We start from the raw sequence: 22,198 nt of genomic DNA, 5'->3' as shown, positions 1-22,198 counted from the left end.
GCTTTTTCTAAAGCACTGTCTTTTGCTGAGATCAGATTATATTCATTCATTTCTTTCCCCCCCTGAAAGCTACTGAAGAATTGGAAAAGGCTAGTGTCCTGTAGTAACCTCCTGCATGAAGGAAGATAACCAATCGCACCATATGTCAGCAGAGTCTCTGCTCATTTTCTTTACCCAATCACAGGACAGCAAATGCTGCACACCACCAGTTTATTACTGCTGCTTTTCACTCCCTTCACAGCTTCTGTCCCCTACTTTACTTCCAAAGAGGAAGGGAAAAGCAGTGTTCCCAAAGGAATGTGCCCTATGAATGCCAGCCAAAAAAACAACAAAAAACAAAACAGTCTGAAGATCAAAAATGCCAATACAAATCAAACACAAAAGGAAGTCAACAGTTACATCTACAATCTTTTACAGTCAAAATCTTTGATGACACCTATGATTTACTTACAATTACCTGCCACTGAACTGGGGATTCTAATCAAATGTAAATAAGTTATTTAGATTACAGTAGCAACATTAACCGGTGGCGCACCAAGTGTTTTTAGGTCTGTCATTCCCTTACCAGTGGCTGTGCTAGACAGTGCAATATATTCTTGGCCACAAATTCCTTCTACTGGGTTAGAACAACCCAAATAATAACTTTTGGGGGAAATATATGTTTATATGTATACCTAAAACCATTTCCAAGGCAAAAATCTGATGATAATTGTTCACATGTTTCCTATGTTGTTTTTTTTAATAAACTGGACTAGCAAGAAACTAAATTTAATCAGCGGCAGCAGTGGGTACCTAATATTTTTTTTTCTTTGTATGGGAGTGTGTATGCAATTGCTTGCTGACTTACAGTGACCTCAAGTTTCATAGTATTTACCTGGCAAGAGTATTCAGAGGTGGTTTTGCCAATTCCCTCCTCTAAAAAATAGCCCACATCAGCTTGGATTCCTTGGCAGTCTCCCATGTAGGCACTAACCAGGACTGACCCTGCTTAGCTCCCAAGATCAAAGGGAATCTGGTGCCTTGAGGGCATTCCATGGTTTAAATCAAAGCCATCTCCCTTACCCCACCTACTTTTCTATGAAATTTGAGTAAGGAGCAAATGCATAGAGCAATTCTTCAGTCAAATTAATCAGGATGAAAATCTTATGCATTACTGCTCTAGTCAAATTCCTAGTCTCTCCCTGTTCACATGTCTATGATGTTATTTCTGAATCTTCAGTCATCCACTGTGCATCAACCTAACTCAGCCATCATTCATTCTAATTGCTCTCAATTAAATGTCACAGGCTCTTTTCTAGCATGGTAAGTAGTTATTAATGTCTTTGGAGTATCAAAAAAAAAAGGCAACAGTGAGTGCTAATATCCAAGTCTCTCTATGCTTTCATCTATTATTCAGTTTTTCACATAACTTCTCATGTGACAAAAATCTAATTAAATGTGTAAAACCACTACACTATTATTTAGAACACGGGTCCTCAAACTAAGGCCCGGGGGCCGGATACGGCACTCCAAGGTCATTTACCCGGCCCTCGCACAGGGTCAACCTAAGTCTGAAATGACTTGAAAGCACACAACAACAACAACAACAACAACAACAACAACAATCCTATCTCATCAGCCAAAAGCAGGCCCACACTTCCCATTGAATTACTAATAAGTTTATATTTGTTAAAATTGTTCTTCATTTTAATTACTGTATTGCTTATATGTGATTTTTGCACTACAAATAAGATATGTGCAGTGTGCAAAGGAATTCATTTATGTTTTCTTCAAAGTATAATCCAGCCCTTCAACAGTTTGAGGGACTGTAACCTGGTTCTCTGTTTAAAAAGTTTGTGGACCCCTGATTTAGAAAAATAAATGCAGTACAACATTTTTTCTTGATTGTTGTAGAAAACCAATTTGAAGCTGTACATTAACTTACAAAAGTAAAAAAAAAGGTATTTTAAGATAAGGTAAACCAATTATTTAGAAAGCTTAACTCTAAATTCAAGTAAATTTCCTACAACTTCGATAATCTGTGTTTTGTCCATATATTTATATTTACCTGTCACTCGAAAAAGGGTGTCCCTTCCCTTGACAAAATACCCCAGTTATTAAATTTTCTATAAAAATCTTTGAAAGATACTAGACAATATGGAAAATATAGTTTCAATTATTTAAAAAGGAACCTATGATAGGGTTGAGTTTTTGCCAACTCTTCTCAATTGAAAGTGAACTCATAGTAAGTAAATCTTAAGAACTTTACTCTTGATCTGCTATTAAATATTGCGCTTAGGTTCATAATAAACACTGTCACAATTTTAGAGAGAATGTGGAAAGTTTTCTGTCTCTAGTTATTTGAATATTCTGTAACTTTCATGATAACACCCCTCATCCTTAGGACACTAGGCAGGATCTAATCATGATTATCTTCTACACAGAAAGGGCCATCTTGCTCTGATAGACTAGAGTTGGCGAACAAAAACTGAAACAATTCAAGACAAAACAGGAACCACTTACTCAAAACTGAGATAACCCCAACCCAAAATTTCTGATAGAACTGAAAGTTTACAAAACAGAGCCTTCGTTCAATCCTCCCTATGTATCTGAAACATTTATCAGACAAGTCAAGGAGTCCTTTTGAACAATGTGACAATGTGCGGAGGTACAAAGAGATTGGGGAATTCTCAGCAAGGAGGTCAATAAATGATGGGCGAACATGTAATGACCAATGTTTCTAGTTTGCCAAAGATATGTCAGACCTTGAATGCTTAACACAAAGTGACATACACATTCTCTTTAACACTACAAAGAATTTGGGGGCTCTCTCACTTCATAGATGCTGTGAGATTTTCTCCTTCTGATGAAGTGAGATTCTCTACATGCTGAATGAATAGTAGATCACTTTCTCTTGGCTTTAAGGACACTCAGAAGCTTTTCTCACTGCTTCCAAGAGTTTTTGAAATATGTAGCCACCTCCAAATACAAGCTAAAATTTGTGCAGCCTTCCAGACAAGTTTCCCTAGCAGAAATGGAAAACTTCCAGATTTCGATCCAATTCTGGGTGCTGAGACCATTTGATCTTGACACCTTCCCCAGGTCATGCCTCCTCTCCTCAGATCAGTCTAATTATAACTGTTATGGCAGTACTCCATGCAGCGCAGCAATGAGAACACCTTGCTATACACCCTACTTTAAATGCTGCCAAAGATTAAGTGCAGTTTGCATATATAAGAAATAATGGAAAGCTACTTTATTTTCCTAATGTATATATAAAAGTTTAAAAAATGTGTGCTGTATAAATGACCTCTGAGTATTCCATACTTAAGAATTCCATGCTAAGTATTCCATGTTTAAGGTATTGAATTTTGCCTCTGCTGTAAGCCACCTTGAGTCCCCTTTGGGGTCAAGAAGGGCAGGATATAAATATAGTAAATAAATAAATAATAAATAAATAAATAAATAAGAAAACGCTATGAAATTCATGAGATTGCTATTAGTCAATAATAACTTGAAGGTGTGTACACATACACACAAGCCCCAAAATGAGCAGTAGGTAGTGGAAAAATGTTTGGGGACCATTTTGTTACACATTCCTCCACTCTTCAAAAATATTGACAAAGGGGATGCAAGGCCTCATATGGGCCCAATTAATTTTCCTAATCCCTGGAAGCTGACTACTCATGCATTGTACCCACTCAAAGAAAGGAAGGGTTGTAGTGAAAGCAAAAATAATGAAAAAAAGTTGCCATGATATACCCTTTGAAATCAATGTGGCATGGTTTACATTGGCGAATGTACTGTTGACTGTTGGGAACGAAAGATTATTAATATAAGCTTTGCAACTTCCACCTGGATAAGAGAAAACAAAGCTCTATAGATGAACATTACCTTAAGAACCCTCACAGCCTTGCTTCATACTTCTACAATTTGATAACAAAGACACCCAGTTCAAAAATACAAGTGTAATGTAAATATAAATGTATGGTATATACAATCATACAGGTCACTTTGTCCCTGTGAGTTATTTCCTTTTAACCAATCTTCAATCAGTAACAGTGGTTCCCATCACAAATCTCGGTGGAAATGATGTTTCGTTTATAAGAAATAACCTAAAAGAGGCACATATTTTATTTCACTGTTTATATAAAGTTTAAATGCATTAATACTCTTGCTGTAAAGAATATATAAGCGACACTTTTTCCCTCAACTGCACTTCCTTCCAGTTAGTGAAGCAGGGCAAAATATTCAACGTTCAATACATTAGCAGCATTCAGTAAACATAGTAAGCCAACAAGATAGCAAATTAATACATGTTATTCAATTGCTCCCAGCAAAACCTAAGTAAACATATGGTATACATTCCATCTATGGTTTATAGTCAAAAACCAGAACTCATCACTCTCTAGACAAGCTAGATCAGTCCCTCCAAGTGTTTTAGACTCCCAGAAATCCCAACCATCTTACTGGCTGTTAAGAATTGTGGGAGTTGAAGTCTAAAACACCTGGAGGGCTGAGGTTTGCCCATGCCTGAGCTAGATGCAGAAGGCAATAACAAACTGGTTTATGGCTCTGATTTTTACAGGTAAAGAAAATCTGAGTTACTACTCTAAATGGCAGTACATTCTCCTGGGACATGGTTTAAATAGACCGTTTTGCAGTAGGAGCAAAGTAGGTTCTCTCATTATTCACTCCACTGACTTTGGAGGAGGGAAGAGACAACCTATGCTAGTACACAAGGACACTGGGAAACCATGGAAGAAACTGTTTTTAGCTGATCCTGAAACCTTTACCTTTTAAACACTCCATCAAGCTTCAAAGGTTGGCAAAGTCAAACCCTCTCTGAATAATCTTGCCAAGAAAACTCCTGTGATAGCTTTCCCTTAGGATCACCATAAGTCAGAAATTACTTGAAGTCACACAACAAAATTGTGCATGAGATTCCCTTCTGATCTTGGAAGCTAAGTGGAAAGAGAACTGGTTAGTACTTGGATGGAAAACTACCAATGAAACGAGGTGCTGTACCAGATGAAGGTATTGGTAAAGCCACCTCTGAGTATTTCTTGCCTAAGAAAACCGCATGAAATATGTGGGGTCTCTGTAAGTCAACAGCAACATGAAGAAACTCACATACACTTGTGGCAGGAATCAAGAAGCAACCAAACAATATGCACCATTCAAAAAATGTGTAGCCTAGAGTAACATCTAAACATGTCACAACCCAATGTCTTTGCTCAACTTTCATAGAATCTCTTGCTCCAACATTATGTTGTTAGTTTTAAAAATATAACTATAAAATGTTCAAAGAGTTTTTTTATATATATCTTCTTTATTTTGGAATCAAAGTAATGAGTAGACCAAGGCTACAGGAATTAACTTTCAAATACTATCTGTCATCCTTAGGATTGACCAAGATACAGTTATCTACTGATGCCAGAGCAATAGTAACATGTCATGATTATTTTAAGACTAGTGTAATTGTTCAACATTATGCAACGCCTCCTACATTGCACAACTCACTCAATGAGTTTGGGGAGGTGGTGTTTCTCAGTTCCAGAAGATTCAATGCACAATTTTCTTGTTGCCTTCTGATATCCCAAATCGCTGCAAATTATGCAACAAGACATTCTGCTTTTCCATTCATATTATACAGTCATCATTCTGACATTATAGCTTCTCTAGTCTACAGACCTCAAATTTCCAAACTTTCCATTCTGGCTCCACACTGAAACCCCAGTTTCTCTGATCTAGAAGTCCTATCAGTCTCGAATGCGGAAAGGCTGTTAAAAGGAGAAGAGTATACTGCACATGGTTGAAGTAACTTTCTCCATTGTTACTATGTTGAAACCCTGACATTGAAAACAGGATGTCACTGATCCCTGACTCAAATTAAGCTAGAGTTCTCAGTATTGTCTTGAAGACTTGCTCCTTTTTAACAATTGTAAACAGTCAACTTTATAGCCGAGACTACCAACTTGGTTCTTTTAGCCAGTTTTATGCACTTTTCAGTATCTGCTTGAAAAGAGGAAACCTGAGCAACAAAAATTCAATCTTGTTTCATTACTGTATTTTAATGTTGGAAAAACTTCACATGTTGATTCTGCCTGTCGTGGTTTTGCCCTAAAAGGGTAACAATTCAAATGCAAAAGCAAAATAATTTAATTTTAAAAGCAAAAGAATTTACATTCTCTTGGTGGACCCACTTTAGTTTATCTCTATTCTTATTTGCCTGGCAATTTGACCAGAAAGGCTGTAACTATTCAGATATTTCAAAAAAAAATGGCAGATGCATCCTGCTCAGCACTCTCTTCAAAGACCCAAATGCTACAGTGAACAGTTTATGACTCCATCTACACTGACCATTTAATGCAGTTTCAAATCAGTATTGAAAAAAGTGGTTTTAATGTGCAGATTATTACACAGGAAATCCTGGACCTAGTCTGAGGCATAGATGGTGGATACACAAATGCACTGATGCACATTAAGGGCTTTCTTTTGCACAGCCTTGTGGGAGTTTGTTATCTGGCTGCTACAGTTTGAAGCTCACTTTGAACTGCATTAAACAGTTAATGCAGATACAGCTTACTTTAAGGACAAGCCAAAAAAGGAAGTATGAAATCATAAACAGGTCGAAGTCTTTAATCAAGCATTCAACAAATAAGGGCTTCTAAAAATTTGAGCTTTTTCTTGAAACTTTGTGACCTGTTGAAATATACTGGTCAACAGGGCTTATCCTCATCTTCCACGGTGTGCAACTTTTTAAAGTGCTGTTGAAGACTCAGATTCTTGCAGGTCTGTCACTCCAAGGGTTGCCACAAGTAAAATTCAAAGTGTTGGCTTTGGCCTATAAATCCCTAAATGGTTCCGGACCAGCTTACCTATCCAAATGCATCTCCCTTTATGAGCCAGTTAGAGCATTAAGATCGGCTGAGGAGGTCCTTGTCTCAGTCCCTCTGCCCTTGTGGGCGCAACTGGTGGGGATGAGAGACAGGGCCTTCTCAGTGGTAGCCCTTTGGCTGTGGTACTCCCTCCCCAGTGAGGTTAGATCAGCCCCTCCTCCTGGCATTTAGGAAACAATTTAAAACATGGCTTTTTAAGCAAACATTCAAGGAGTGAGATGAAATAGTCAAGACAACTTCAGGATTGGTGAAGCCCCTTAGTTACAAATATCCAACTTACAAAGGACTCCTGGTTAAGAATGGGGGTGAAACAACAGGAAGTGAGAGTTATCTGCCCCTACAAAGGCAAATTCACTCCTGAAAGAGTTTTCATGGGGAAAATTAGTCTTCAATTAAGCTTTGTCACCAAGCCTTATTTCCACAACAAGCCAGATTTGTCAAAATTCAATTGTCTCAGGAATAAAGTGAGGTGAAATCCTCTAAACAGTGACACAGACTGCAAAACAAACATCACCACTCTTCCCTATGCTATCCAAAGCTAATATCTCTAGATCTCTATCTCTCTATATATCTATATACCTTTCTTTCTTTCTTTCTGTCTCTCTCTCTCTCTCTCTCTCCCTCTCTCTCTATATATATACAGACACATATTTGGCTGGCGTTACACTTTAAAATGTGCCTGTTCAAACTTACATACAAACGCAACTTCAGAACAAACCTACAGAATGTATCTTGTTTGTAACTTGGGGGCTGCCTGTATATAATTAATACTAACTATAGGGAATATACACTGCAAAAGATTATGAATATCAATTCATCAGAGTATCCCATTATTTATGGATTATATATAAATACTAGACCCAATAGGCAGGCTAAAACCTTTTTATTCAGACAGGCTTTTAAATATAGCATTTAAGATCTAGTCAGGCGGTGCTATGGTTTTTAACTTTGAATGTTTTTGATGGGTTTTAACTGTGCATTTTAAAGTGCTGTTTGTGTTTAATTCTGTTTTATATTTTAATATTTTAAATTGTATACTAATGCCTTAGTTACATCCTGTCTGGATTACTGGAATGCGCTGTACATGGGGCTGCCTCTTAGGAGTGCTCAGAAACTTCAACTGGTCCAAAGAGCTGCTGCCAGGTAGCTCACTAGGAATGGCTACAAGGAGCGGACAACCACCCTACTGCAGTAGCTCCACTGTCATTTGGGAGTTGCAGTTGCTGGGATTTATAGTTTACCTACAATCAAAGAGCATTCTGAACTCCATCAACGTTGGAATTGAACCAAAAGTGGCACACAGGACTCCCAAGACCAACATAAAACACTAGAAGGGTTTGGTGAGTATTGACCTTGAGTTTGGGAATTGTCGTTCACCTACATCCAGAGAGCACTGTGGACTCAAATAATTATGGGTCTGGACCAAACTTGGCATGGATACTCAGTATGTCCAAATGTGTACACTGGTGGAGTTTGAGGAAAATAGACCTTGACATTTGGGCGTTGTAGTTATTGGGATTTATAGTTCACCTACAATCAAAAAGCATTCTGAACCCCACCAATGATGGAATTGAACCAATCTTGGCACACTGAACTCCCATGACCAACAGAAAATACTGGAAGACTTTGGTGGGCATTGACCATGAGTTTGGGAGTTGTTGTTCACCTACATCCAGAGAGCACTGTGGACTCAAATAATTATGGGCCTGGCCCAAACTTGGCATGGATACTCAGTATGTCCAAATGTGTCCTCTGAAGCACTTTATCTATCCATTGGATTGATCCCCCCATATCACTTTTTAAAAACCCCATGCCTAAACATACCCTACTCCAGGGGTCCTCAAACTTTTTAAACAGAGGGCCAGGTTACAATCCCTCAAATTGTTGGAGGGCCGGATTATAATTTGAAAAAAACATGAATGAATTCCCTTGCACACTGCACATATCTTATTTGTAGTGCAAAAGACACTTAAAAACAATACAATAATTAAAATAAAGAACAATTTTAACAAATATAAACTTATTAGTATTCAATGGGAAGTGTGGGCCTACTTTTGGCTGATGAGATAGGATTATTGTTGTTGTGTGCTTTCAAGTCATTTCAGACTTAGGTTGACCCTGACCAAGGGCCGGGTAAATGACCTTGGAGGGACGCATCTGGCCCCTGGGCCTTAGTTTAAGGAACCGTGCCCTACTCTGTACACGCCCAGGGTTTTAAAATTTTAATCTACATCTGGTCCTGCCATAATGTTTTTAAACCTTTTGTGTGTTATTGCTTATATTTATATTGTTTTATTTGCTGGTTTGTTGATGTATTGTATTTGATGGGCTTGGCCTCATGTAAGCTGCCCCAAGTCTCTTTGGGGAGATGGTGGTGGGGTATAAATAAAGTTGTTATTATTATTATTATTATACTGGTGGAGTTTGAGGAAAATAGACCTTGACATTTGGACGTTGTAGTTGTTGGGATTTATAGTTCACCTACAATCAAAGAGAATTCTGAATCCCACCAAGCAGGCCCGTAGCCAGGATTTCGATTCGGGGGGGGGGGAGGGGGGCTGAGTTTGTTTCGGAGGGGGGGGGGGGCTGAGTCTGAGTGAAAGAAGGTCTACCCTAGGAAATCTTTTGTATCATTACCCCAATACCCCCATGCATATGGGATATATTGAGTATCGTGTTCAGATCATGATACGAATAAACATAACAGTTTAACAGATGATCTTAGGACAGTAAGATCATCTGGGGAGGCCCTGCTCTCGATCCTGCCGGCTTCACAAGTACGCTTGGCGGGGACGAAAGACAGGGCCTTCTCAGTGGTGGCCCCTCGGCTGTGGAACGCCCTTCCTACGGACATTAGATTGATCCCCTCCCTATTGGCATTCCGGAGGAGAGTGAAAACCTGGCTGTTCGAACAGGCATTCAACTAGGCAGTGCAATTGATTATTGGAACATAGAAATGGATATGGAGACTGGATTCTGATTTTATTGATGAGACGTGATGGATTTGTTAAATTGATGTATTGATGTTTGATGTTTAATCGCTTTGTTTTAAATGTCCAATGATTTTGTACTGTGTATATTGGAATTGTTGTTAACCGCTCTGAGTCGCCTAAGGGCTGAGAAGAGTGGTATACAAGCGAAGTAAATAAATAAATAAATAATGCACCAGTAAGGCCTTTTTGCGAACCACCATGAGAATTTGGGGGGGGGGGGGGTGAAGCCCCTCAAGCCCCCCCCCCCCCCCCGGCTACATGCCTGCCACCAAGGATAAAATTGAGCCACATTTTCCACACAGAACCCCCATGATGAACAGAAAATACTGTGGGTTGTTGTAGGTTTTTCCGAGCTATATGGCCATGTTATGGAGGCAATTTTTCTCCTGACGTTTTGCCTGCATCTATGGCAAGCATCCTCAGAGGTAGTGAGGTCTGTTGGAAGTAGGAAAAATGGGTTTATATATCTGTGGAATGACCACAGATGTTTGCTCTCTGTTGTTTTGCTACTAAATTACAGGTGATTTTACTCTGTTGTTTTGCTAATAAAATGGGTTTTGCTAAAAACCCATTTTTCCTACTTCCAACAGACCTCACTACCTCTGAGGATGCTTGCCATAGAATTGCAACAGCAAAAACAGCAGAGAGAAAAACAGCCAGGGACATCTAATCACCTTTCAAGAAGAGTTTGCTCCAGGCACAGTCAGCCCATTGTATGCTAATCAAAGTGGTCAGTTGAAACATTCACACCTAGCTCCAGCAGACAAGAGTCTCAACCTGGTCATTCCACAGATATATAAACCCTTTTTCCTAGTTCCAGCAGACCTCACTACCTCTGAGGATACTTGCCATAGATGCAGGCGAAATGTCAGGAGAGAATGCCTCTAGACCATGGCCATACAGCCCAAAAAAACCTACAACAACCCAGTGATTCTGGCCATGAAAGCCTTCGACAATACGGTAAAATGACTTTTCTGCTTCCTGTCCCTCAAACTTCTGTGTCCTCCCAAAAGAGGCCACTGGATGTAGTGTATGTAGGACTTCTCCAGTTGAAAGATTCGCACCTAGCTCAACTTACAAAAGCCCTTTGTCTCACCCTAGTCATTCCACAGATATATAAACCCCCTTTTTTCCCAGTTCCAGCAGACCTCACCTCTGAGGATGCTTGCCATAGATGGAGGCGAAACGTCAGGAGAAATGCCTCTAGAACATGGCCATATAGCCCGAAAAAATTCACAAGAACTGCATGGCCATATAGCCCGGAAAAACCTACAACAACCCAGTGATCCCGGCTATGAAAGCCTTCGACAATACAGAAAATACTGTGTTTTCTGATGGTCTTTGGCGACCCCTCTGACATCCCCTTGTGACCCCCCCCCCCGGGGGTCCCGACCTCCAGGTTGAGAAACGCTGCTGTAAGGTGAGAGCTAACGAGGGATGGAACCTGTCTAACCCTGTGGTATGGACAGACACCAATTCTGAAGAGGGCTTCCCTTTTATTTGGCTTCCTCGCCCTCCCTCCTCAGAGCAGTCCTTCCTGCCAGGTATTCTGAGGGAAAGGCCTCGCTCTCTGTCCCCTGAGGGAGGGAGAAGACTCACCCAGAGTTCCGCCTCCGATGAGGACGGCGCCGGTGAGGGCCCCCGCCGAGGCCCCGTAGATGCGGCGGGCGTCGCGGATGAGGTGCGGGGCGCGCTCCTGGAGGCAGGTGGCGGCGCCGATGTGGTAGACCCCCAGGAAGCCGCAGCCCGCGAAGGACACGCTCCAGCCGCCCTCGCCTTCGACGCCCTCCGCCCCCACCATCCTCCGGCGGAGGAAGCTCCCAGTCGCGCGCTCGGAGGAAGAGGGAGGGCGCGCGCTCTCCTCAACACCGCCGATTCATAATAACGCAACGGCGCTCCGCGGCGCGAGCCGGCAACGACGTCGCCGAAAAGCCCCGCCCTTTTTCCCTCGTGCCAAAGAGGTGGTCTCAGCCACGGCGGCCAATCGCGGGAGGGATGCAAAACAAGCCGCGCCCACTTTCTGCGTGGTTGCCAAGGCTCTGTCGCTTTTGGCTCGGAGATGTAGGTCACGTGGCAAGGTGCCAGGCCTGCGTCCTCGCGTCGCCTCTAGGCCTGTTCCTTGGCAGCAGCTCCCGAGTGGGCGGGCTGGGACGCCACCACCAAGCAGGAAGGAGGCCCCCAGGCCCTGGGTTTGCCAGCCTGAGAGAATTAATACCACTTTCACTGCCAGGGCTCCATCATCACCATCATGAATGTATTACCCACTTCTCCGTGTGCCTCCAGGCAGCATTGAAACAAGACTTGAAACAGTAGTAATACATATACCACAACAGACAGAGTTCAAGAACAGCTTGAGAACACTGAGAACTGGGAAGCCTTGGCCCTTGAGCGCTCCATCTGGAGGTCAGCTGTGTCCAGCAGTGCTGTAGAATTCGAAGAGGCACAAATGGAGGGCGAAAGCGAGAATCGTGCCAAGAGGAAGGTGCATCAAGCAGGCCCGTAGCCAGGATTTTGATTGCGGGGTGGGGGTAGGGTTAGAGCTGAATTTGATGGGGGGGGGGGGGAGGCAGAGGATCTACCCTAGCAAACCTTTTGTATCATGATATATTGATATATTGATCATGGTGATTAGATCATGATATGAATAAACATAACAGTTTAAACAATGGGTTGTAGGTTTTTTCGGGCTATATGGCCATGTTCTAGAGACATTTTCTCCTGACGTTTCGCCTGCATCTATGGAAAGCATCCTCAGAGGTGGTGAGGTCTATTGGAACTAGGAAAGTGGGTTTATATATCTGTGGAAGGACCAGGGTGGGACAAAGAACTCTTGTCGGCTGGAACTAAGTGTGAATGTTTCAACTGACCACCTTGATTAGCATTTCATGACCTGGCAGTGCCTGGGACAACAACCCAGTGATTCTGGCCATGAAAGCCTTCGACAATACAGTTTAAATAAAGTACCAGGGAGCCCCCGGTGGCACAGTGGGTTAAAGCACTGAGCTGCTCAGCTTGTTGATCAAAAGGTCGCAGGTTCGATTCCGGGGAGCGGTGTGAGCTTCCGCTGTCAGCCCTAGCTTCTGCCAACCTAGCAGTTCGAAAACATGCAAATGTGAGGTCAATAGGTACCGCTCCGGCGGGAAGGTAACAGCGCCCCATGCAGTCATGCCGGCCACATGACCTTAGAGGTGTCTACGGACAACGCTGCTCTTCGGCTTAGAAATGGAGATGAGCACCACACCCCAGAGTCAGACATGACTGGACTTAATGTCAGGGGACTACCTTTACCTTTACCTTTAAGGCTTTCTCATGGACCACCCTGAGAATTTAGGGGGGGGGGCTGAAGCCCCCCAAGCCCCCCCCCCCCCCCCCCCGGCTACATGCCTGGCGTCAAGCCAACCCCGACCGGGACTGCCTTCTACCTGGAAACCGATGCCCTCACTGCAGGAGAGCATACAGAACAAGACTAGGGCTCCACACTCATCTTCGTATCCACCGCCAGGACACCGATCTTGGAGGACAATCCTACTTGGACTACGAGGATTCACCTAAGAAGAAGACAAGTAAGAATTTTATTGTATTGTCAAAGACTTTCATGGCCAGAATCACTGGGTTGTTGTAGGTTTTTCGGATAATAACAATAGGAGTCTTTCACAATCTGAATTAAATATGGGTTCTGTTTAGCATCTTTGGTGCCTGTTGCTCCGAGTGTACTATTGTGCGCATATGGTGCTTTTTGTCATGGCCTTGGTGCCGTACAATAAATTATTTTGATTGACTGATTTAAAAAAAATCATTATTGCAGGAACTCAGAATCACCTTCTCACCGCAAACACATTCTTTACTGACAGCCAAGAACTTTGTCATATTCTAACATTAGGTTCTTGAGTTACGAAATGGGACCAGAATGCACTTCCAGCATTATATTCCTTCAGTGAGCTAGATAGTGTGTTAAGTATTTGTTTTGGTGCAGATCCAAGTGAGTAAGAAGTCATCATCACTTTTTAAAATTTGAGAGTCATGGATTCCCCCCCCCCCCCCCGACTAGTTGTCTAACTTACCAATTCTGAAAAATACAAGCACTTTGAAGACGTATATGCTCAAAAATCCTGCAAAAACAAAAAAAATGTATTTAATTAATTTTTTAAACTCAAGAAAGGGGGTTGCACAAACTTTATAAGGGCAAGAAATTTCACAATTGGAATGAAACCGCGAAACACATGCTCCCATGTCCAAATCAAGTAGTTATTTCTCCATAAATGATTGCTATTATAACAATGTCTGAACATATACATGTCATTCTAAGAAAGAAATGTGTTTTTATCTTTCTATCATGATGAAACTCATGTTCTTTGACAGAGTAACTGGTAGAACACTGAATATAAAAAGTTGAGCTCTGTGCTGTGTTAGAATTTACACCTTAGTTGTAGTGTCAGAGGCCTTTACTAATAACAAGTTTTGTTATTAGTAAGAGCAGGATCCTGCTAGATGGGGTCAAAGTCTGGAAGAACTCCTGGATTCAGCTCTGAACCTGGAGGCCCAGGTTTTAGCAGTGACTAAGAGTGCTTTTGCACAGTTAAAGTTGTCTGCGCCCTACACCACTGGAGAAATTACACTGTCTAGCCGGTATTGCACCACCTGACATCCCCCTCAAATGCAATAAATACAGCTTAATGGTGTAACATTAGAAAATGTTCACCATTTCCGCTTCCTTGGCAGCCACCTCTCCACAAAAGTCAACATTGACACTGAAATTCAACATCGCCTGAGCTCTGCGAGTGCAGCATTTTTCCGAATGAAGCAGAGAGTGTTTGAGGACTGGGACATCCGTAGGGATACCAAGGTGCTTGTTTATAAAGCTATTGTCCTCCCAACCCTGCTATATGCCTGCGAGACGTGGACTGTCTACAGATGTCACATGCAACTCCTGGAACGATTCCATCAGCGCTGCCTCTGATAAATCCTGCAAATCTCTTGGGAAGACAAGTGAACAAATGTCAGCGTGCTGGAAGAAGCAAAGACCACCAGCATAGAAGTGATGGTCCTCCGCCATCAACTCCGATGGACCGGCCATGTTGTCCGGATGCCCGACCACTAACTCCCAAAGCAGTTGCTCTATTCTGAACTCAAAAATGGAATATTGGAGAACAGGAAAAGAGATTTTTATGGCATCCTAAATTAGCCTCCCCGCATAAGCGGTACTTAAATTTCCTACTTGACAGATGCAACTGTCTGTTGGGCTGCAAAGGTCGACAGCAAGCTACACAAATTGGTCGAAAGCTCACTCCGATCTGGGCTGGCTTCGAACTCATGATCTTTTGGGTCAGTAGTGATCTTAATGTAGCTGACTCCCAGACAACTGTGCCACAGTCCCGTTGCATTGCTTTTTGCACTTCTCTCCCCTTCCCTCACTTTCTTTCCATGTACCCAGTGCTGTTTTTCCTTCCTCTCCAGCTTTCTCGTCTTCTACACAGGCCCCTTGTACACTATCATGTAAAATCTACATTATCTCTTTGAACTGGATCATATGGCAGTGTAGACTCAAATAATCTTTGGGCTTGACCTCATGTTAGCTGCCTCTAGTCCCCTTGGAAGATGGTGGCGGGGTATAAATAAAGATTGTTGTTGTTGTTGTTATTTGAAACACAACAAGATGAGTCCACAACAAACAAGATCACTCTGCTGGCTGTTGTATTGGATCACATGTCGGAGACTTCCCAAGTGTCTAGGACTATGTGATATATTGGCGAATAATGCATGCAGATCCCAGTAGGGTGGTCTTTTGCAGCTGGTAGATGGTAATCTTGTCAGCGCCAATTGTGTTTAAGTGCAGGCCAAGGTCTTTAGGCACCCAGTGTGCCGATCACCATTGGGACCATCTTTACTGGCTTGTGCCAGAGCCTTTACAGTTCGATCTTTAAATCCTCATATCGTGTCAGCTTTTCCAGTTGTTTCTCTTCAATCCTGCTGTCACCTGGGATTGCAACATCGACAATCCACACTCACAAAACTCTTGTCAGTCTGAATTTGGAAGTCCAAGAGTAGTTTAACGTGTTGTTGTTGTTGTTGTTGTTGTTATTTTGCCTTAAATTTAAACATACTTTTATAAGTACTTATATCATATTGGTGCCCAAACTTATGATTTATTTATTTTTTTTCGTGTCAGGAGTGACTTCAGAAACTGCAAGTAGCTTCTGGTGTGAGAGAATTGGCCGTCTGCAAAGATGTTGTCCAGGGGATGCCCAGATATTTTACCATCCTTGTGGGAGGCTTCTCTCATGTCCCCGCATGGGGAGCTGGAGCTGACAGAGGAAGCTTATCCCCGGATTCGAACCTCCAACCTTCAGTCCAGTCAGCACAAGGGTTACACCCACTTGCCACTGGGGGCTCCTATTTAAACTATGAAAGGAGTGTTAAAAGGCATGGGAGCCACTTTGGGATTGTGGCAAAGAGGTTTGTAATAACATTAGTATAATGGACGGCAGGAAGGCATTGGAAAGACAGATCATTAAAAAAAGAATTCAGAGTGGATAGGGACTGCAGTTACTCGTGTGATGGTTCAGAATGCAGGATAGAGTGGGAGAAGGCTGGGAAACAAAACTTCTGGTGGGATTTGTAAAATGAAACAATATATTTTAAAATGGAAGAGGATGATACACTTTTCTAAGAAGACAATTCCCCCCCTCCCCCCCACACACACCCGTTTTCTGCAATGTGTCTGATGAAGTCCTTGAAGTATGCAGTGCTTCTGAGATTTTAATACCTGTCTTCAGTGAGAAAAGCTATAAGGGAGAATGTAGAGAAGATTATAATAATGGGGATTATACTTTTTTATATATATCAAACAGTGGAAGTGTTAGAGACCCTAAATTGGGTCTTCTTAGGTCCACATCACAGGAGCCCGAAAGGAAGGGGGTAGTTCCAAAAAAAAAAAGATCAAGGTTTTTTTTTGTTTCTTCATGAAGAAGACGGACAGCCTGACAGCATACGCAGATGCTACCCTTCAAGTGACTGCCGCGTCTCCTTGGCTTTTTGACCACTGATATATAACCTCAAGTAAACAAGAACATTTTTTTTGTCATGGAAAGTACTCTCTTTCCACCCCCCTCCCTTGACCTTTTGATGGAAAGTACCTTCTTGTACCTGCAGACTCTGTGCTTAACCACAACCTTTGAACTTAACCACAATACAACTTCCGAACTCTACATGTCACATCTTGTTTCTTAAAAACATTTTCTTCCGTGTTGCTCTTTTTCTACAGAAGAAGGGTATATTTCGCTTTTGCTGTTAATTTCATTCAAAGCCCCTTGCTTAGCATTAGCAAATTTCACTTAAAGACCCTTTCATAAGAGCAATTGCATGCTGTCCCTCATAGAAAGAAATAGGAAAAAAATCTGGAATTGAAAGTAATGAGAATTGACATAGAAAAAAACTGTATGTCACAGCCACAGAAAAGCAAGCGAGTGAAAACAAGACTTTATGGCACTTTAAATGCGAATTGTTGTACTGCAGGTCAGGCCCGTAGCCAGGATTTCATTTCGGGGGGGGGGGGGGGCTGAATTTTTTTCAGGGGGGGGCTGAGTTTCGGGGGGGGGGCTGGGTCTGAGTGAAAGAGGGTCTAGCCTAGCAAACCTTTTGTATCATTACCCCAATACCCCCATGCATATGGGATATATTGAGTATGGTGATCAGATCATGATATGAATAAACATAACAGTTTAAATAATGCACCAGTAAGGCCTTTTCGCGAACCACCATGAACATTTCGGTGGGGGGGCTGAAGCCCCCCGAGCCCCCCCCCCCCCGGCTACATGCCTGCTGCAGGTTTTACTTTTCTTTATTGCCCCCCCCCCCCCCCCAAATTCAATTCAATGATCCTGTAGTCTTGGCAAGAAACTCTGCAAAGCAGACCCGTCATCAAGAAACTAGACTGCTTCTAAAATAGTAACGTTGAATCAGGGATTGAGGGAGAATAGGAAAAGTATATAATTTTAACTCTATACAATTTGCCAGGCATAACCATGACATTTTATTCATTTGCTAAATGCATTGAAAGCAACAGACTTGTTATTGCAAGAAAAAAATAGGTGAGATAATTCATGTTTTGCTCAATGACTCCACTTCTACAAGGGCAATAGCTCTGAGTTTTTTTTTTAAAGCTTGAATAACAAGCCAACTTGTGGTCTAAACAGACATCGGGTGAGGTGCCTATGGCAAGTCCTGACACACCAGGAAATATTCAAATATTCAAGAAGGATGTTAACATTGACATTTGGTGTCAAATCATATTTCTCCTCCTCGTTTTCTTTTTTTCTCTCCTTCTCTGCCTGGTTTATTATTTATATTTTAGACCTAAAGGGAGGGGTATTTTTTCTTTTATTCATTTGTAAATTACTCAAGGAGATTTTCTGTTTGAAAAACATGATACAAATGCTTTAAATAACTGTACTTTCAGTATGAATGATACTGCACATATATGACAGAATAGTACAGTCATCACAGGTGATGTTTGTTTTAACATTCCTACAGACTTGTTTTGTGGTTATTATGCAATAGCCTCATGATTGATTCATCATTGCCTGGAGATTGTTCCTGTCATAAACAGCACTGCTCCTGGTTAGCATGACCTTTCCCATCAATCACGGAAGATGAAGTATACCTTCAATTTCTAATGGAAATGTGTTGTGTGTAGCCACTGCTATCAAATAGATGGATCTATAGTGCATGTTGTTATCGAACCACAATATCCTGCCCCCCCCCCCCCCCCCAATATTTATAGTTCATTAAGAGACTTCAAGAAAGTATATGATTTTTTAAAATTGAAAACCCGGAGGTCCGGAGTTGTGAAATTCCAAAGCTTGAGAGGATCGGAAGCAGATCTAGCAGCAGCTGTACCCTACAAACCCTATTGGTTCGAAACCTTTTAATAAATTTTATCAATTTGGTGCTTTTGGTATAACTAGTATCTTTCATACTGTGTACTGTACCAATTCCTTATATGAAGTGTATAAACTGTTTCTAAATGTATGTATCAAAATATAACTTGAAGGCAGCCACCTCTCCATAACCCAGTTTTCATACTCCCTTTGGAAAGGAGCCATGGCCAAGATCCCTCCTGCCATTTCCCAAGTCAGATAACTATCCGACCCTTTGTGTAGATATATAAGTAGATGATCCTCACACTGGCTTGTTTAGGATGGTGGAATGAGTGGGGGGTGGGGGGAGGGGGTGGAGAGAGATATCTGTTAGGCCTGGGTAACAACGGAAAAATTTGTTTCTAATATCGTTTCGTTTTTAAGGTGCCTCAGCGTTTTGTATTTAAAAATATATCCGAAATTTTCCATAAAAAAAAGTTTGGTATTTACGAAATTTCGTTAATATTTACAAAACGTTTTGTAAAGATGGCGCCCGCGGTTGCGCATGCGCAAAGCGTCAACGAATTTTTTTCCAATATTTTTTCAATATTTTTTTAATTTAATTATTAATTTTTTTTAATAATAATAAAAATATTTGGCAGAAAATGCTTGCCAAAAAGAGCCACAGGGCAAACAGACTGAGCCTCCCCGCTGCTCCCAGCTCCATCCCACCCTCCTGAGTCCTGCGGGCTCTCTCTCTCTCTCTTTCTCTCTCCACCAAGAGGAGGGAAAGGAGAAGAAAAAAAAGAGGAAGGGAAAGGAGGGAAGGCAGGCACTCACTCTGGCGGGCCCTCAAGCGTTGCCGCCGAGTCAGGCCCGGCTCCTCCAAAGCACACCCACCGCAAAGGTGAGGAAGGAGGGACGGGGCCGCCTTCCCGCTGAGGGTCGCTCGCCCTCTCGCTCGCTTGCTCAGCCGGCGCCTTCCCCGCCCTCTCCTCCTCCTCCTCCTCCTCCTCCTCCTCCTCCTCCTCCTCTTTCAAGCTCTGACTGGCTAAGGAGAGGAGAGAGAGGAGAGCTCCCAGCAAGCATCTAGCCATCTTACGTATTTCCGAAATGGACGGAAATACAAAAATATTTGGCGCATGCTGTTTCGATTTTGAAAATACACTTCCGGGTTTGGAAAAAAGTTTGATATCGTTTCATATATGGGAAATTAACGGAAAAAAACGATATACAAAATTAACGAACGAAACCGCCCAGCCCTAATATCTCTATCTATCTATCTATCTATCTATCTTTACAAACACACACACAATTTTATGTCAAGTTCCCTTTTCAGAAAGGCTTCCTGTCCCATTCCTGGTAGCATTGAAGACAGCAGACAGCTTTGGTCCTAAACTTTAGTTTCTACGATGCCATATAATCCAGATTATCAAAGAAATTCACATTATCTGTTTTGAACTGGATTATATGAGCCTACACAGCCATATAATCCAGTTCAAAGCAGATAATCTGGATTTTATATGGCAGTGTAGAAGGGGCCATAGTAAACAAACTGCAGGGGGAAAGGACTTGTGACTTTTTCAGTTGCTTTTGCTTGCAGCAAAGGGTATTATGAAGCATATAGCAGTATTTAATCTAAGCTCTAGCAAGCTGTTGTGTGGCAATGCACACTCGAAGTATTAATACTTGACTATCAATTATTAAGTGGTAATTTTATCCACAACTAAATTCTTGAATTCCTACTTAGCCAAGGAGAGATAGCTTTGGGCAAGTTACAAGAAGAATGTGTCGGCAAACACCCTCTGCACAAACCTTGCCAAGAAAACACCATGGCCACTAATTACTTGAAGTTATAGAACAAGCAACTGGTGTCTGTAAGGTGACTATTTTTAAATTGAAAAATATTAAAACCATCTACTTTAAAATGAAATTTATATACTTTCAAAATTGGTTTTGGTGATTTCATACTCCATTCCTTGCATTAGTGTTTATCTGCACCTCAACTGGCAAGAGCACAACAGGGAACTAAAGTGTGTTTTCCATAATAGCAACTCCCACACCATCAGATATGTGTAATATACAAGCCTTCTCTTCCTCACACACTTCTTCACCCCAAGAGACTGAGTGACATTTTACTAATAATAAGGACACAGTATTTATAATCAATACTTTTGACCATTGATTTAGGCAATAGGAATAAGAACTGTGGGTAAGGCCAGATACTAGTTGGGACAGCCCCATAGTTGCCATGGTGGCCATGAAGTCCTGAGCTACTCCTGATAGGATAGTCTCTGCATGGACATCGAAGTTCCCCAGCACTACGAGCCATTGCGACTCCAACACCAAGCCTGAGCTCTCGCCGGCTAGCTCCGGCAGGGAGACTGTAGTGCAGCGGGGTGGCCGGTACACTAGAAGAATCCCTATTCTGTCCTGATCAGGTAGACACACTCAAAAGTGGTTGACTGCAGGATGGGGCACCTGGTCAGAGGGACCGCCATCCTGGATACTCAGTAACACTATGTAACACGATTTTTGTTCCTAGGTTATAAATGTCATTTCCTAATTGATTCTATCATAAAAACATGAAAAACGTTTATTGAACACTCTTTTAAAAAAATATTCATGAGTTTTATAAAGTTAAAAAGAGGATATGATTTTTACATTGAAAGTGTGAGAATATTGATTTTATAGCTAAGAGAGTAGTAGGAAAGGAAAGAATAGCATTGAAAAGTATGGAAAAGGGGGGAGACCCCAAAAAGAGAAAAATAAAATAAAAATGTTGACTTCCCTCTGATTTTGTTGGTCTTTGGTAACTTTTGTTTGTGTTTATAAAAAAAAGTTATTTACTCCCCCACTGCTTCTTCTTTAGCTACAGTTAGTTTTTCAAATAATGATCTCTATTTTACATTGTCTAAAGTAGTCTTTTACCACGTCCCAGTTTGTACATTTCTTCGGTGATCCTTGATTCGGCATTAACCAATATGTCTGTTCATCCATGTTCATCATCACCATAATTTTGTTGTGCCATTCTTCCTTGTGAGGTATTTCTTTCATCTGCCACTTCCTAGCAAATTTTTGCTGCAGTGGTTAGATAAGTGAATAATTTTTCTTTATTTTTTCCCCCTACAAAGTCAAGCATGCCTAACAGAAAGAACTCTGGCTCTTTTTTAATTTGTACTTTTAAGGTTTTTTGGATTTCTTTTTGAATGGTGTTCCAAAACTCTTTGGCTTTTGGGCTCGTTCACCAGGTATGATAAAAAGTGCCTACTTGTTGATTACACTTCCAACATTTATTTGATGTATTTTTATAGCATTTTGAGATTTTCTGAGGAGTTATGTACCATCTATGCACCATTTTAAGTATGTTTTCTTTCAAATCATAAGAATATATTTAATTTTTTGGTTCCATATTTTCTCCCATTGATTTAGTTCTATTTGGTGGCCTATATTTTGTGCCCATTTAACC

The 22,198-nt window shown here is 41.5% G+C and overlaps 1 protein-coding gene across 1 annotated transcript in view; it reads right to left on the bottom strand.

Moving 5' to 3' along the window:
- Positions 1-11,808, bottom strand: part of LOC132776475 (1-acylglycerol-3-phosphate O-acyltransferase Pnpla3-like) — a 33,402-nt gene extending 21,594 nt beyond the window's left edge. Inside the window, exon 1 of the mRNA XM_060778164.2 lies at positions 11,474-11,808. Within this exon, the coding sequence (XP_060634147.2) occupies positions 11,474-11,675 (202 nt within the window). The 5' untranslated portion in view covers positions 11,676-11,808. The remainder of the gene's footprint in view (positions 1-11,473) is intronic.
- Between the last annotated feature and the right edge of the window lie 10,390 nt (positions 11,809-22,198).

The sequence above is a fragment of the Anolis sagrei genome, chromosome 5 (genome assembly GCF_037176765.1).
Source record: "Anolis sagrei isolate rAnoSag1 chromosome 5, rAnoSag1.mat, whole genome shotgun sequence".
In the NCBI taxonomy this organism is placed as follows: domain Eukaryota; kingdom Metazoa; phylum Chordata; class Lepidosauria; order Squamata; family Dactyloidae; genus Anolis; species Anolis sagrei.
The sequence above is the reverse complement of the archived record's forward strand: the minus strand, read 5'-3'. Positions and strand labels throughout refer to the sequence as shown.